General features: G+C 34.2%; 4 protein-coding genes across 5 annotated transcripts in view; 1 reads left to right on the forward strand and 3 right to left on the reverse strand.

Moving 5' to 3' along the window:
- Positions 1-16,771, forward strand: part of N (neurogenic locus Notch protein) — a 113,283-nt gene that overhangs the window by 51,458 nt on the left and 45,054 nt on the right. The gene's annotated exons all lie outside the window — the stretch shown is intronic.
- Positions 427-8,778, reverse strand: LOC149376025 (proteasome activator complex subunit 4-like). Of its 2 annotated transcripts, none has more exons than XM_089592898.1 (15): positions 8,688-8,778; positions 7,271-7,557; positions 7,014-7,154; positions 6,772-6,940; positions 6,233-6,628; positions 6,027-6,175; positions 5,648-5,955; positions 4,574-5,561; positions 4,192-4,462; positions 3,743-4,120; positions 3,087-3,650; positions 2,038-2,947; positions 1,411-1,943; positions 776-985; positions 427-703 (listed from the first exon to the last, which is right to left on the reverse strand). In XM_089592898.1, the coding sequence occupies exons 2-15, from the start codon at positions 7,555-7,557 to the stop codon at positions 566-568; spliced, it is 5,442 nt and encodes a 1,813-aa protein (XP_089449024.1). In that variant the 5' UTR covers positions 8,688-8,778; the 3' UTR covers positions 427-565. The 2 variants fall into 2 exon arrangements, with proteins under 2 accessions (XP_089449024.1, XP_089449020.1); XM_089592894.1 differs by having other exon boundaries at positions 6,233-6,624; positions 6,768-6,940.
- LOC111644014 (protein Rae1-like) lies at positions 9,171-12,412 on the reverse strand. The gene is made up of 6 exons (XM_089590046.1): positions 12,022-12,412; positions 10,366-10,637; positions 10,103-10,276; positions 9,670-10,020; positions 9,395-9,589; positions 9,171-9,322 (listed from the first exon to the last, which is right to left on the reverse strand). Exons 2-6 carry the CDS (start codon positions 10,627-10,629, stop codon positions 9,239-9,241), a joined length of 1,068 nt encoding a protein of 355 aa, XP_089446172.1. The 5' UTR covers positions 10,630-10,637; positions 12,022-12,412; the 3' UTR covers positions 9,171-9,238.
- LOC106638536 (protein Rae1) lies at positions 13,321-15,256 on the reverse strand. Its single transcript, XM_089590264.1, has 6 exons — positions 14,870-15,256; positions 14,527-14,798; positions 14,264-14,437; positions 13,831-14,181; positions 13,553-13,750; positions 13,321-13,483 (listed from the first exon to the last, which is right to left on the reverse strand). Exons 2-6 carry the CDS (start codon positions 14,788-14,790, stop codon positions 13,409-13,411), a joined length of 1,062 nt encoding a protein of 353 aa, XP_089446390.1. The 5' UTR covers positions 14,791-14,798; positions 14,870-15,256; the 3' UTR covers positions 13,321-13,408.

A 16,771-nucleotide genomic window follows, 5' to 3' on the forward strand; every position in this document is an offset into this window, starting at 1 on the left:
CCCGCTGATTTCGTTTTTCATACGGTCCTACGGTCACTGTGTCTCCAACCTTTTCCTGAACCAGCTGTTTTTACAGTGTGATGTAGCACTTGGGAAAAGCTGTACAAGTGTCTCGAAGCCTAATCTTGCATCTTTTAATTTGCCCATTCGTTCATGATTGTAACTCTGCAAGTTATCCAAAACTAGTTGTACTCTTACTTGATCACAAGCATTGGTGAAAGATAAATAAGGATTACTTGTATGTGCAATTCGAAGTCAAGTGTGTATATGATTTCCAGCTTCGGGCATCAATGACTGTAATGGAGCACAATTTTATGCGTAAAATCGATTGACGCTTCGAAATTCCCCTCGTACTCGTATAAGTAATAACCAAAAAAAATAACAACCACAATTTAAAAATTACTTTTGAAATTTAATAAACTCGTGAGAAATAAATTTATATAAGAAAAATAAACTATGATCATCATCATTTTTTTTTCTCTACACGTATATAAAGTTGAGTAAAATTCAGTATGGCACTTTTTGTTCGACTCCATGCCATTCATCGAGTAATTTTCACTTGGATCTATGAATAATACGAGTAAGAGATATTTATATTTCTGAAAAGTTCAATTTGTTCCGGAGTCAGTTGTCCCGCTAGAGGATCATTTTCTATATCACAATGAGTACGCTTGAAATCACTGAACGTTCTGCGTATTGTGGCCTAAAAAATTAAACGTGTATTTAAAAATTTTGCATGGTTTTTTCATATCAGTAAGAAAATTGATGTACTTACTAAAATCAGCTCTGGTTCATTATAGTGTGTATTCAAGTGCTCGAATATATGGAAAACTTCTCCGGGTATGTCGTAAGGATGAGCTAAGATAAAAGCGCACATTCCAAGTATACCGGCGTGTCGTAAACGAATCGTTTCCATAGAATTAGCATTGTTGGATTCTTTTGTTTTACCGATCTCTTTCTTTTTGGCCATTTTGACAAACTTATCCTGCACACACGTATCGAATACATTTTTATAAAAACATCTATTAATTAATAGCATGTGCTTACAAGCTTGGCACTACCGATTCTAAATTGTATACTTTGAAGAACAAAGTATGTCCTTAGTATACCTAAACTTATAATAAAAATATCACGTTCCGATTTATGGATTATCATTTATCTACGTAGCAAACAATATTAATTCACGTAGTTGGTTTTTTGAAGATCATTTAGTTTCAGGTTATCAACATGATAAAGTACCAATATTATTATTACTCTGTTTACAAATTATTGTTGTTTGACCACACAATAAGGAACAGTCGATTTTTTCAATTATAATTTTCAATTTTAATTTCCATGTTTTTTTTTTGTATTCAAAGAATTATTCATCCTCATTTAATCAATTAAATAATGTAAAATAAATTTACATACCAGAAGAGCTTGTCGATCTGTGATTAGAGTGCAATGCAGCATCCCACTGAGAACCGTGGCAGCCTTTTCACGAACCTCCACAACCTCATCCTCGAGCAAATTTAAAATCACCAAGCGAATTTCCTCAATCCAGTCCTGGTTGCGGAGTAATAGGCTCATATTGTAAAACAAGACAAGCTCGATAAATTGAACGGTGCTAGCTCGCTCACACCATAATTTACTTCTCGACATTTTGTGAATAACTTTGAGGGTAGACGGAATTTTTTCAGGCATTCGCGACGAGGCCAGAAGAAATATCGCTACCTTACAGCTTTCAGCTAGTTCTGGATACTGGGCATCGTTGTTCTCCATTTTAACAAATACAGGAAGAAGATCGTAAAAACTTCCATTGTCTATGACATACGAGTTCGACCACCTGCGCACAAAATCACATAGCGTTTGTAGGAATTTTCGACCATTTTCTGAGTTTTCATCCATTAAGTTTTGGAGAAGCGGTTGATTAGGATTTATGAACTCACTTGTTTTTCGGATTCCTGAAAAATCGTTTCAATTGCTATTATATCAAATTATCCAAAATCATACTCATGAATGCATACATATTAGCTGTGTACAAGAGCCATCGCCTACCTTCATGTGTGTCTTTTTTTTCATAATAAATTTCCGAATCATATACCATATATATTATGAAAGCCAAATCATGTCTTACATTTTCCAAAGGGTTATTAAATAAATGAGATTCAAACTGCGGTAGTAGCCGATGTAACCATGGAATCATATGCCATAAGTTTGATATACAGATTCCAATAAAAATTGACAGTCTCGTACGTGTGTTAATAACGCTTTTAAAGCAATCGTTCTTTATCGTCTCATCTTTAATGAACTCGATTAACCAAAATAGCCTATTCGGATTATAGTCCCGAATAGCGTATGAAAAGCAAGTTTCCCAGTTACGTAAAGTGTCCATGCTAGCGTGATCGAGAACAAGTTTGATAATTGGTAACAACTTGGTCCACATAGCCTTAGTCTTGTCATAGGGCCAGTGCTTCGTACCACGAATGAGTCCACATATTATTTCGGAGGCGCAACGTTGTGAACTCTCGCAATCATCTTTTACCAAGCGGGACAAATGAGGCAGAAAGTGGACCAAGTGATCATCACCATGGTTCTTGAATAAACCGTGAAAAAGCCACATATACCAATCTTTAAATTCATTTTCATCCCCTTCGTCATCCAAACTTGAGAACTTTATCAACTGAGTAATATTATTTGGGTCAGAGAAAAACGCGTCCACTTCTTTTTCCTGCTCACACATTTTACGAACTGTACGATCGTAGTTCGGCTGCTTAGCGTATGGCGCATACATCTCTAGTGATCTTGGCCAGACATAAAAACCAATGTTTGTTCCGAGCACGTAGTTCGAGTTATCCCATTTTTCAGCTGTGGTTGGCCAGTTGGAAGAATCGTAAAGTAGCCACTCGTTATCAGCTCTGATTCCTGTCTTGAGATTTCTTTCTTGATTTGGAAGTTCCACTTTTATCTATTTTAACGTTTTATGTCAATTGAACACAAAAATTATGAGTAGTGTTTAGTTGTAAGCAAAATTTCTTAATGTAATTATAATTGCGTGAGTGAAAGTGTATCCTTATAATGATAAAAATGTATTAATTATGATTTACCTTTAGATTCTTTCGTCTGAGTTGGTAAAAAATAATTTCTGTTAAACACAAAGCGCATTGTCTCTCATAAAAAGAATCGTGAATCAAAGTACTCAGAAAATACCGTACAACTTTTGCTGGCAGCAAGTGGTCTGGTTGGACAATCGCAGTGATGATCTGCGTGACCATAAGTTGATATCGCCAGTTAAGTTTTCGACAAACAAAAGCATCGATCAGCTCCTCCAAAAAAGTGTAATAAGCTTTCAAACTTTTGCATCCTAAATTTTGAGCAAGAGTTAATCTACTTTGAATATTGTCTTCATTAGGATGTAATTCTGATGGTCTCAATCCGATCCTCCACAATTGCGACGCAGTAGCTGTACAACCATCTGGCATATGATTTGGAGTGATATTAGGCACTGAGTAGATATTTTTGAATGATATGATAATTTCATCAAGATATTCCATAGTTTCTGAATCTTCTGTAGGATTAGCGAATACTATAGCTGTTAATAACTTTGTTATGATTTGAAAATTTTGTTCCATCAAATCATCGAATGTTTTTATTATTAAACGCAAAACTCCCTTGAAAATACAATTATATTAGTTTTACATATAACAGACGAACAATCGTTTATATTAACAAAGTTACAATATTAAGATGAATATTTACTTACAATGTAGGCATCTTTATTCGTTTCTGTATAACTTTGGAGAAGTTCTATCATATAGGGAGCAAATATTTCATACGAACATTGAAATGATTCCATCCTATCTGCAAGGATTTTTGAAGCTCTTTTACGAATTTCTTCATACTTATGCCCAGTTAATTTTAACAAGTTCATCATAGCAGTTTTAGTCGTTTGAGTTAGTCGACGTATAAAAATTGTTTTCCGACGTCCATGCCTTAATTCTACATGTTCTTGCAAAACAAAAGATGAAACACCTTTGTCACCAATAATTCTCATTTTTAACGCTGCTTTCCAAAATTTCATGTGATCATTGTTGTAGTTTTGTAGAGGATTCTTTCTGTTGTAACTCAAAATTGACCAAATCTGGATAAAAAATATGTATTTATCTAATGAACACTTGAAAAAATCATAATTAATAGTTATAAACACGGTACCATCACTAAAAGCTTAAAGCATTCTGTTTTATGCTCAATATTTTTAAACATCACATCCTGTAGATCAGACAGAACTTGGACCATAAAACGTTTAACATTTTTACCATCGGGCATAGTTATTTCATAGTTTATTCCCACTGTAGGGCTAAACTCAAAGTCACAATCCTCATGTTCTTCGCAAAGTATAAACTCTTCTTTACAAAACGGTAATACTGTATGACACCCATACAAGCAAGTATAAATAATTTTCAATGTTCCTTGAAGCTCATTTCTGAAAACAAAATCAAATTTAATTTAGATGTTTTTTACAACTTCAGAAATATTTTTCCAAGATTTATGAACCAAGAAATCTACTTTAATAAAGTAGAAAAAAAACCCTTACTGAGATAAGGTATTCGGATTACTGATGTAATTTTGAATTTTATTAACAGCAGGCAAGAAATAACGCTGAAATATTTTTTGGGTTGCATCTAATTCCTTTTCATCAGGTACACTCCACTTTATTCGTGCTGATTCGGCATCCACACCCTTGCCCCAATCTTCCCAATGTGGATATTCATGGTTATTGATAGCATCATTTTCACAACACACAACTTGAACATTACAGAGTGAATGCACTAAATTTTTTAGTAAATCACACCCTAGCAGACTAATTTCTTGATTCTCTAGCATTACAACTTTGTCAATTACTGGTAAAAGAGAATTTAAGTATGGCAAGATAACTTTTCCCTGAGTGGAAAGTATTTTTTTCAGTACTATTAGAAGATAAACTAAATGATTTTCCAACTGCTCTCCAGAAGTGTCATAATCTTCAAAGTAAATTTCAATCTTTTTTGTAAAGTAAGGTACGAAAGAGCGAAGAACTAATTCGGCATTTTTCAAACTTAAAGCTTTGCAAATGGTTGCTACCATTTCGATAGCAACTTTTGTTTCAAAATTTTGGAATTTTACAAATGAATCAAATCTTTTGAATGCAGTAGTAAATAAATCATTACTCGTTTGCAGTTGGAGCACACAGAAGATATCGTACAAAAATTGCAACAACATACGCTCAAAACTGTCCATTTCTTCGGGCTCTGTATTATCATTTTTAACGACTGCATGAGTACCCGAAGTTATAAGTAAACAAATTTTATCCACAAGCTGTAGAATGAAGTCCTTGAAACGTGTTGTTTGCTTACAGATGATATTATCATCCTCACTTCTTTTTAACCTTGTCTTGGAACAATCGACCACAGGAATGACCGAAAGACAAGTTTTAATAAAATTAATTGCAGTCAAACATATATCTGGTTCATTTATATTTATTGCTGACAAAGCTGCATACAGAAAGTTCATCACGTGAGTAGGTCCCTCGGGATAGGCATGCTCTGTAAACGATTTAAATCAGATTTAGATATAGTTGATAAATTTTCAAGTACAATAAAGTATACGAAAGTTGTAAAAATATGAGTACTTTTGTCAAAGTAGCGAGAACCTAAAACTAATGGACGGAGCATCGAAGTAATGCAAAGAAACACATATTCAGTTGCATTCTTATCAAGTAGGGCATAAAGATTCGTTAGTATCTTTGGAATAACTATATTGGGTCGCATTGCAGACAGATCGCGTATCATTTTGTATAAAAATATTCCAGAACTCGTGTTAAAGATAGAGATTTTGGCCAATGGCATCATACTTGAAACAAAAGCATCTATATTTGTGTCTGTAAGCTTCTGACTTTCAGGTATTGGAGTTTCCCACGTTTCCTTCTTGTAACGCTCTCTGAAATAAATCATACTATGAAATAAGAGTTAAAAAATTTTAATTCAAACTGTTTAAACTGTATTGCATACTTGTAAATTCTCAAGGAAGCATAATAAGGTAGATGATTCAGAAATATGCATAGTACATCAGACCATTCACCAACATTAGCAGGATGAAAATATGTTTCAACAGTTTTGAGAAGTTTTTCCAAGTGAAATTGAGCGGTGCTCCTGCCACCCTAAAAATAAAAAATGATAACGTATAATTTATTTAAAAAAAAGCTTACAAAACCTACCAGAACCGATGTAACCCACTCAGCCATTAAAATTGGATCAATTTTTGGGTCACGTTCATATCCGTATTCTTTGTAATTTACTGGCATTTTCAAACTATGAAGAATCGTAGTGAAAATAAATGGAATATACGGATTCCAATCGATGTAGCCAATATTACGAGACGCTAGTTTTGTCATTATACGCATCATTTTTTTCTCTAAAACTGTGTTCATAAATCGAGTTGCCCACAATTTCATAAATTCGTCAAACCACAATTCATGACCTATTCCATGATGATTAACAGGTAAATCCACTGGTAAAAACCATTGCAAAAAGTTAAAATATCCGATAAATCTTTCGGTCAGGGAACAAAAATGAGGTCTTATTTCATCTAATATCTCTTGCGTTGCTGCTAACTGAAAAAAATCAAGTAAAAAATAAAAATATAACTAAATTTTCAAATTATTGTTCCAGTTTGTCAACCAAACAGTATTATAAATACAAAATCGAATATCAAAAACATCCTGAAGTTAAAATTATGTTAAACTGAATCACATACTGGAAAATAAATGTTTGTCACTGCGGCCACGTCTCTTATAATATCTCTTAGGCTCCAAGAATATTTATACACATTTATAGCATGCATATTTTTGTTTATTTTTAAGCACAAATTATAAAGTGGTCTCCATGGCAGTTCTAAATCTTTCGGTGAAAGTAATTCTTTTTTCCTGGTGAAACAATTAAGTTTTTTAATTTCATCAAAACGAGTGGTACAGTTATAAACGTTGCTTTGTTACTCACACGAGAAGTAAAATTAAAATTTCGGCAAACTGTTGTATTGATGAAGCCTGAAGTCCAGGAATGGTTGTCAATTCGTAAAATAGCTTAACAAAAGCAACGTGCTCTTCCTTCGTAAATCTTAATCCATAAAGATAAATATAGCTGTAACAGTGGGTAAGGTGCATACTTTAAACAACGTTTAAGATGACGAATAAAACTATAAAAATGAGGTTCGCGCTGTGACATTGTATTTAAAGCATGAAGAGCATAGTACTTACGTATGGAAGACCGATGACCAATAATGTAAGCCCGGATATATATCCCCATACATCACGCACTTTCCCAGCTTAGCCTTGACAGTGGCGAGTAGCTTGTCTGCTTCCTCGTCGAGCTGATCGGCATAAGGCAGCAGCCTATTCATCCGAATCTCTGCCTGATAGGGTGATAGGCCCAGTTGATCAAGGCTATCGGTAGAAATCCTCAGCTCGACATTGGACCTCAAAAAATATTCAGGTGTTTCAGCAACGTCCAATATTTTACTGTATAGGCTCTCGAAGTCATCCATCTTAAATTTTAGTTGATGCAGAGATGTAGTTGATCATAGAAAACGAATAAACCAATAATTATTTAGAAAATATTTAATTTTTAATTAGGTACTATCATAACGAAAAGCAATTGTAGCTTAGTTAGCTATGCACTTCTCTGCTTGTGATACTCATTTATTCTTCTGTAAAGTATATATTTAATTATGATTTTATGTTTAACATTTCCAATAATCTTGGAGTTTAAAGGTTTTATAAAATCCATACATTTTTTTATGATGCGGAAAATAAATTTAACAACAAAAACTTGAAAACATTGCACAAGATACAACACGTACGATTTGTATTTAAATATATATACTTGTGATAAAAACGATAAAAACTTACTCTTTAATGTATACATGGACTACAAATGTAGAATACTTTTGTACTGATTAATTTACGCTATCTCATTAAAAATTTTTTTTGTTATTTTGTAACAAGTATTGCGTGACATAAGTTTTAAAAAAAAGTTGAGGTCATCCACATAAGATAAAATTTCTAAGTTCAAAGGTAGTTACAAATTTAAGATACAATACGTACAAACCGGTTTTAAGATCATTCGAAAATTTTATAATTTTTTATCTGTATTTTTTGTACGAATGATATGAAATCATTAAAATATTAATCTTTATTTTCAATTTCAAATTGGAAATATTGTTTCATAAACCAGAAACATTCACTTGGTGCTCGTCACGAAATTGCGTTATATTTGCTAGTAATAAAGAACTGAAGTCATACAAAAAAATTTTCAGAAAAATTCCATCCATTGGCTATTTTTTCTTGGTTTTTCAAAAAAATTATGAAATCAGCGTAGCATTCTCGATAACCGCATAAAAGTATAACCTAGCAGTCAAAATTTTAGTCGGTATAGGATTGTTATGAATTTTTCAAAATCTAATATTAATATTTGTGATCACTACGTATTACATTATCTTTTGAAAGTGGGAAAAAACCTTGTGCGAAGTGTAAATTCATTTATAAAACAGAATAGTTCAAATGGCAAAAACGTTGGTCCGAGATATTGACGTTGTCATTTAATAAAAATATATAAATCCTCAAGTAAAAGATGAGTTAGTAGTGATAGTGCCTGTTTTACAAGAGGTGATTTTACCTTAAGTCCGTCTGTTGCACACAAATTACGCTTTGGTTTTCGAGACTGATATCACGTGCTGTAAGTTTGCTGGAGAACTGATACTTGAAACAGTCAGTATAGAACTGCTTCCAGCGCACTCGAACACATCGATAATTATAAAGCACGAAGCATTTCAAGGATATTTGGATAGAGCTAATGGACATTGCTACTTATTAGTGAGTTCGTAACTTTCTTAACGATAGCATGATTATTACATTCTTTCTTTAATGAGTTTGTGTTATATATACTTGTACATTTACTTTTTCGGAGATTAAATTTTTTACGTCTACACTATTTTATAATGCGTTTATTTCAAATATTTGTTAATGTCAAACCCCTGTATTTTTCATTACTGATTAATTTTATTAGTGTGCTAAAAGGAACAAAGAATAAAATGAAATTTATGAATTATTATATTTATTTATTTCAAATGTATCAATTGAAATGATGATGTTTGCGTCCACATAAAAAATTTTTATTTTTAATTCATGTATAATAGGCTTCATATATACTTTTAATAGTTATGCTGTTTATTTCATTTCAGATTTCAAATCTTCAGAACAAGATCTAAAAAAGATATGATTCATCATTTTCGGATTATAATGCTCATGACCCTAAAAGCAACATCAATACCAATTAATAAGCGAAATATATTGATAAATTTTTAAATAATCAATTATAAGTACCTTAGACCAATCATAGGAGACAGAGTAAGCAAAAAGTTCCCCGTTGCGATCAAAACAGCAACTAGTGATAGGTTTCCCCATTGGTTTTGATCCTTTCAATTTTATCCGACTATTTATATTCCAAAAACCGAATGTCCCATCACTACCAACAGTTGCTAAAGTACCGTGAACCGGATGAAATGCCAAGTCATTTACCTATTGAAAATAATGAATCTTCATTCTTAACGTAATCTGCTGCACTTAATAAAAAATGTGACGATAATAAGAATACGTACCACATAAATATCCAGAAATTTACCCGTTACATCAAGTGATCTGTGGCATTTGTATCTAAAAGTATCTTTGGGACTGTTTAAGTATACAATGGCGGTACGGCCCTCTATACTGCCTACAGCGTATCTAGTGGGAACCTTCTTTTTATCCCTATATATGGCAATGCATCTGCTCTGATATTGTAAAATGGAATCTACCTTGCTGAGTTCAGTTGGCTGGCCTTCTAAATTATAGGTTAAAAACCATCTTCCAGCTGTGCCTACAACAGCTATTGGATACTCAACGGCTGCACAGTAACATTTTTCTGGTAAATTCAACGTAAGCATTGGAGTAGGTGTTCTGAGATCCCAAAACTAGGAAATGAGAAATTATTGAAATATCACGTACATAACTTGATATTAGTTACTAGTATTTTCAATACGCAGTATAAAATACCTTTAAAGTCTTGTCCCATGAACCAGTCATCAAACATGAGTAACTTGAACCCTTGATCCAATGACAAGTTTTCACTGGGGCATCATGAGCAGCTACTTGGATTGATTGATTAGAAGCTAAATCCCAGCACTTGACCATTTGATCACAAGATGCCATAAATACTTTGGTCCCATCCTAAAACAAGTATTTGACGATGCATTATTACAACACCCTAAAACTTTGCCATGGCATTTATGGCAAGTAAAAAGTATCTAAAAACTGACATCACTCCAACAAACGTCCAGGATAGGTCCTGTCATGCTCTGCATGGCCTTGGCAACAGTTTTTCCAGTTTTTTCCACTTCCCAGCACCTGACGTGATTATCCCAAGAGCCAGCAACAAGCAAATTTTGAGACACGTGTGCTGGACTGAACTCCAAACTTGATATCGAATCATTCGGTGGTGATACAACTTCAAAATCGTTCATAGGATTCTCAGTTGACTGAGGCGTAGTTTGTGCTGCTTGTTGACCAAACATATTATACATGTCAATTTCTGTAAAAAATTAAATTTCTATGTTTCACAAGAGAGTAATAAGCCATTAAAATTAGTATATTTCGCCACTAATGCGCAAAGTCTCACTTTGTGACCGTGGGCAGAATGGTAGTTTTCGTCAGATTAGCGCCATCGCCTCTGGGGCTATTTTGCGGCCCGAGGGTCCTGCGAAGCAGGCCCGAGGGTTTGTAAGGTTGCCCCGGAGGGATGGAGCTTATGTGGCGAATACCATTTTTCCTACCGAGAGCATACCAGCCTCTCAAAAACGCTAAAGGTAGGAAAAAGTATTTTTTGCATTAGGGCCCAAAGTAGTCGAAGGGCGCAAAGTTTTCGTTAGGGTGTAAAGGCTTGCGTTCAAGTGGCGTGTATTGTTGTTCTCTCTAAGGGTGCAAAGTGATTTTTAATCAAAGCATGTGAAACTTGAAGTACGTTATATGATTTTCACATGTATAATTTTTTTTTGTACTTCAATAACGAAACATAGCAAGTTATATTTGACTCGTACTAGTGATCAAAGTTGACGGGAATGAGTGCCAGTCAATCACATTATTGTGTGACACGAGTTTGATCACGCAGTGGCACCGACATCGAGTGTGAGTAAATCACATGAGTATGTTTAAGGCTCATGCACCTTGCATTATTCATATGAATACCAAGCTATACTTCGTAAATAATGGATGTACGTTTTTTCGTTACTCAAAGTTGTGTGTACTCAAAATTTAGGTAAATGTAGGATTTCCAGAAAAGTTGTGCGATGTCCAGGGTGCTTGCCCCCCCCCCTCCCTATCCCGACTAAAAAACAACTGAAGTAATCGTTCTGAAAAAAATATCCAAAATTGGGTCAATTGGTTCAAATTTAAGCCATTGACGCAAGCATAAAAAGTACTTCGTCTACTTCGCGCCCGATAGGAAGAAAAAGTATACCTAATATATCTATGCTAGTAATGGTCAAGACCGTCCTTTATCCCACAAAGCACGAACAATTTTCTGCATTATATTATTAGGTATTTGAAGTGAGACGCGACTACTCGCGCCGAAGAGCCTGTAGAAAACCAAATGAAGTGGCCGAAGTTAACACTAAAACCTGTCCTATTCGACTTGATGAAAAGAAGAGTGCCAATTTAATGCCACGTTGTAATGTGAAAAATCATCATGCGGCAATAACGCATACTAAAACCTGTCCTACGAGTATAACCACAAATACTTTTTATGCTAATATTTACAAGTTCTTGGTAGAATGTATATTTTCAAAATTTAATAGTGTTTTATCATTTAAATCATCTACTTTGCTTTTATTATAATCGACATGCTTTATCTGTATCTTTGTAAAATATCTTTTAAAAAATGCTCCTTTCAATATTCAAGTATCAAATATATAACATACCTGCTTGCGCGAGTAAAACCAACTGACTAACCAATGGATCGACCGTGTATGATACTATTTAAGTGGTACACTTCGAAATAAGTTTTAATAATGCACTCGTTTCGATTGCGTGTTTTGAGATGATTCTTCAGTGTTGGTAGAAGGTGTGAGAAGAGTCAAACTAGTATCCACTTCGAGGTGTGGTATGGGCACTTATCACTTGTGGGGCTATCGTGTTGGCAAGCTGAGCCTAAAGGACACCAGAGAAAAGTGCCTCCGTCTTGCAATAGGAAGTATGTCTGTACATATCTATTATAAACGTGGCGCTGCACAATATACGGATATGTTTTCTGTTCTAATAGAGCTTCAATTCCATTGGTTGGAGGCTCTCTCTAGCGCCTTCTGTGTCGAGCTTGCCAACTCGCCAGCCGCTTACTTTAAACATTGAAAGATTCGGAGAGATCGTTAATCATATTTTTCTATAAATTTTATGATCAATTTTATTTTTCTTGAAAATTTGTAGCTAACTTCCACGTCGAATTTTAAATTTTAAAGTTTCATTTTCGACAACTTCTCAGTAGATCCTATCTTTAATTAGAGAAAGTTTTAAGTATTTCTTATCTCCTAGATAACCCACGATTACGAAACTGGACTTTGTTTATGCTTGTGACTAATTTAAAAGAAAAACCAAAAAAAACTAACAATTATTTTGTAAACTTGAGGAACTTTGAAAAAAAACAGCTTCATACATTGATAAAAAAATTGCCTATTTTAACATCTTGTTTTAATTTCAATACATAAAGTTTATTGGTTATGTGAGAGAGTGACACTAGCCCTCTATTTTTTTCTTTCATTAAAAACTCACAAAAGAGATTTCTACTTAAAAGCTATAACTATACCCTAAATTTAAACGTATCTTTGGCATAAAAGAACACGTGGCTTCTCGAGAATGATATTCATTATATTTTTTCTCTGATTTGATCCTTGTCTCGAAAACTATAAAATTTGTAACAGTGGTTTCGTCCATCTATGTTTCATCGTGATCTCATCAGTGTTTTTAATATTTACTCATACCTAACAAGTTAGTTGGAAAATTCGTATGTATTAGTGAAGGTAAAAGTTACATTGCTTGTTTCGTTTTTGAGTGTATTTATTATGATTCATATCCAAACGTGACATTTTCAGTAAATTTTTATTTTAACATTAGTATTAAAGAAAAATTGTGCATTGTAAAACAATGCGTGAAATGTAAATTCAATAAATTTATAAAATCATTTTTATAGTAATGTACCAATTAAAACGATTACTATTACTAATTTATTGTTTGTATCCACCTACAAAAGTTTTATTTTTAATTCATATGTAATAGGCTTCATGTACATTTTTAATAGTTATGCTGTTTATGGCATCATGGTATTAACTCTTGAAAACAAGATCTAAGAAAGATACGGTTTATCATATTAGGATTAAAATGCTCATCACCCTAAAAGCAACATCAATTATTAATAAGCAAAATGTATTGATAAATTTTTAACTACACGATTATACGTACCGTATTGGACCGATCATAGGAGACAGAGTAAGCAAAAAGTTCCCCGTTGCGATCAAAACAGCAACTAGTGATAGGTTTCCCCATTGGTTTTGATCCTTTCAATTTTATCCGACTATTTATATCCCAAAAACCGAATGTCCCATCACCGCCAACAGTTGCCAAAGTACCGTGAACCGGATGAAACGCCAAGTCATTTACCTATTGAAAATAATGAATCTTCATTCTTAACGTAATCTGCTGCATTTAATAAAAAATGTGACGATAATAAGAATACGTACCACACAAATATCCAGAAATTTACCCGTTACATCAAATGATCTGTGGCATTTGTATCTAAAAGTATCTTTGGGACTGTTTAAGGATACAATGGCGACACGGCCCTCTACACTGCCCACAGCGTATCTAAATGAAGCCTTCTTTTTATCCCTATATATGGCAATGCATCTGCTCTGATGTTGTAAAATGGAATCTACCTTGCTGAGTTCAGTTGGCTGGCCTTCTAAATTATAGGTTAAAAACCATCTTCCATCTGTGCCTACAACAGCTATTGGATACTCAACGGCTGCACAGTAACATTTTTCTGGTAAATTCAACGTAAGCATTGGAGTAGGTGTTCTGAGATCCCAAAACTAGGAAATGAGAAATTATTGAAATATCACGTACATAACTTGATATTAGTTACTAGTATTTTCAATACGCAGTATAAAATACCTTTAAAGTCTTGTCCCATGAACCAGTCATCAAACATGAGTAACTTGAACCCTTGATCCAATGACAAGTTTTCACTGGGGCATCATGAGCAGCTACTTGGATTGATTGATTGGAAGCTAAATCCCAGCACTTGACCATTTGATCACAAGATGCCATAAATACTTTGGTCCCATCCTAAAACAAGTATTTGACGATGCATTATTACAACACCCTAAAACTTTGCCATGGCATTTATGGCAAGTAAAAAGTATCTAAAAACTGACATCACTCCAACAAACGTCCAGGATAGGTCCTGTCATGCTCTGCATGGCCTTGGCAACAGTTTTTCCAGTTTTTTCCACTTCCCAGCACCTGACGTAACTATCCCAAGAGCCAGCAACAAGCAAATTTTGAGACACGTATGCTGGACTGAACGCCATACTTGTTATCGAATCATCCGGTGGTGATACAACTTCAAAATCGTTCATAGGATTCTCAGTTGACTGAGGCGTAGTTCGTGCTGCTTGTTGACCAAACATTTCATACATGTTAATTTCTGTAAAAAAAAATGTTATTTATGTTTCATAAGGGAGTAATGAGCTATTACAAAAAGAGTATTAGAAGTACCTGCTTGCGCGAGTAAAACCAACTGACTAACCAATGGATCGACCGTGTATGATACTATTTAAGTGGTACACTTCGAAATAAGTTTTAATAATGCACTCGTTTCGATTGCGTGTTTTGAGATGATTCTTCAGTGTTGGTAGAAGGTGTGAGAAGAGTCAAACTAGTATCCACTTCGAGGTGTGGTATGGGCACTTATCACTTGTGGGGCTATCGTGTTGGCAAGCTGAGCCTAAAGGACACCAGAGAAAAGTGCCTCCGTCTTGCAATAGGAAGTATGTCTGTACATATCTATTATAAACGTGGCGCTGCACAATATACGGATATGTTTTCTGTTCTAATAGAGCTTCAATTCCATTGGTTGGAGGCTCTCTCTAGCGCCTTCTGTGTCGAGCTTGCCAACTCGCCAGCCGCTTACTTTAAACATTGAAAGATTCGGAAATATCAATGATGCTCTTCGCAACTTTTGCAAAGCCTCTTTAAATTTTTTAGATAATCGTGTCGATCGTTTCTATAAATTTTGTTGTTAATTGCATTTTTTTTTTTTTTTTTTTTTTTGTAGCTAAATTCCACGTCGATTTTTAACTTTAAACGTTTTCACTTTTGACAACTTCGTAGTAGACTCCTTATCTTTAATTACAGAAAGTTTTAAGTGTTACTTATTTTCTAGATAACCCACGATTTTGAAACTGGACTTTATTCATGCTTATGACTAATATAAAAAAAAAAACTAACAATCATTTTGTAACTTTGAATAGAACAGCTTTATTGATAAACATTTCGTATATTCGGTTATCTCGATTTAACTTTAATACATAAATTTAAATAGTAGGGCAAGAGAGTGATATTGACCATCTATTTTTTTCCTTTTATTATGAACTGTTGCAAAAGTGATTATTATTTACAATTCATTATTTATATGAGAGCCAAGAAATTAATTTAAACTCTCTCTTTGCCTCTGCCAAAAATCTGTGGTACGAAATTTCGCTTACATGTTTGTGTACTTACATAATATATTATTTGCACAGCTATTTAAGTTTTTAATTTTTCGAAGATCGGAGTTGGTGGATATTAAGATCAAAAGGATAGCCAGAGCTTTTACACGAATTATAGGCACTATTAAGTTCAGTTAGTACCTGATTTTATTTCATATGCTAATAATGCACTTAGAAAATTGCAAATAACATACAGTATTTACGCGACAATGAAACTTTTTGAGCATTTTACAACTCAATGCCGTTACTCATTAAAATTTCTGATCCACGTACGAATAATTCAAATATATTATATTTAACAATAATTGTACGTACTAGCATTGCTATTCAGGAGTTTCTCCAACAACCACAATAATCACAATAATTTAATTCAAGATCAAAAACTTTCTCCTCGTGCGTATATATTATGTACGCGCATCCATAGCATTTAATTTAATATTTTCGATGATTAGACTTCATTCATCATGCATTTTTATTTCTCTTTTCAAACAAAAATTCGTATGCAACATAAAGACGATAATCCCGTTCCCATGTTCTGATTTCTAATCTCGTATACCCGCGCACACGCTTATGCTCCAATGTGAAACACGAATGATTATTCACAGCGAATTTCTCGGAACCGAAATTTTTCCCTCACTCGTTCCAAACCTTGCAAGCGCGTCTTATTTCCTAACGTCATAAATAAACGAATCGAAATATCCCACCCCGCGCTGATACTAATTGAGGCAATTTCTCCGTACGAGCTCTCGCTCGCTGCCATCCTTCGCCAGCGGTGCAGCTTTTAAAATCTCGCACGTAATGCGCTCCGTTACACCCCTACCTCTCGTCCGCAAAGTCGTTTCAAAGTGCACTTTTAATAACTCCATCGGAGCAAGCGCGAGTTATTATTTATCAACCCGTTCCTCCCGAA

The sequence above is a fragment of the Copidosoma floridanum genome, unplaced genomic scaffold, assembly GCF_036245765.1.
Source record: "Copidosoma floridanum isolate Cflo_tuat_1 unplaced genomic scaffold, Cflo_Japanese_pri ptg000001l, whole genome shotgun sequence".
Classification (NCBI taxonomy): Eukaryota; Metazoa; Arthropoda; class Insecta; order Hymenoptera; family Encyrtidae; genus Copidosoma; species Copidosoma floridanum.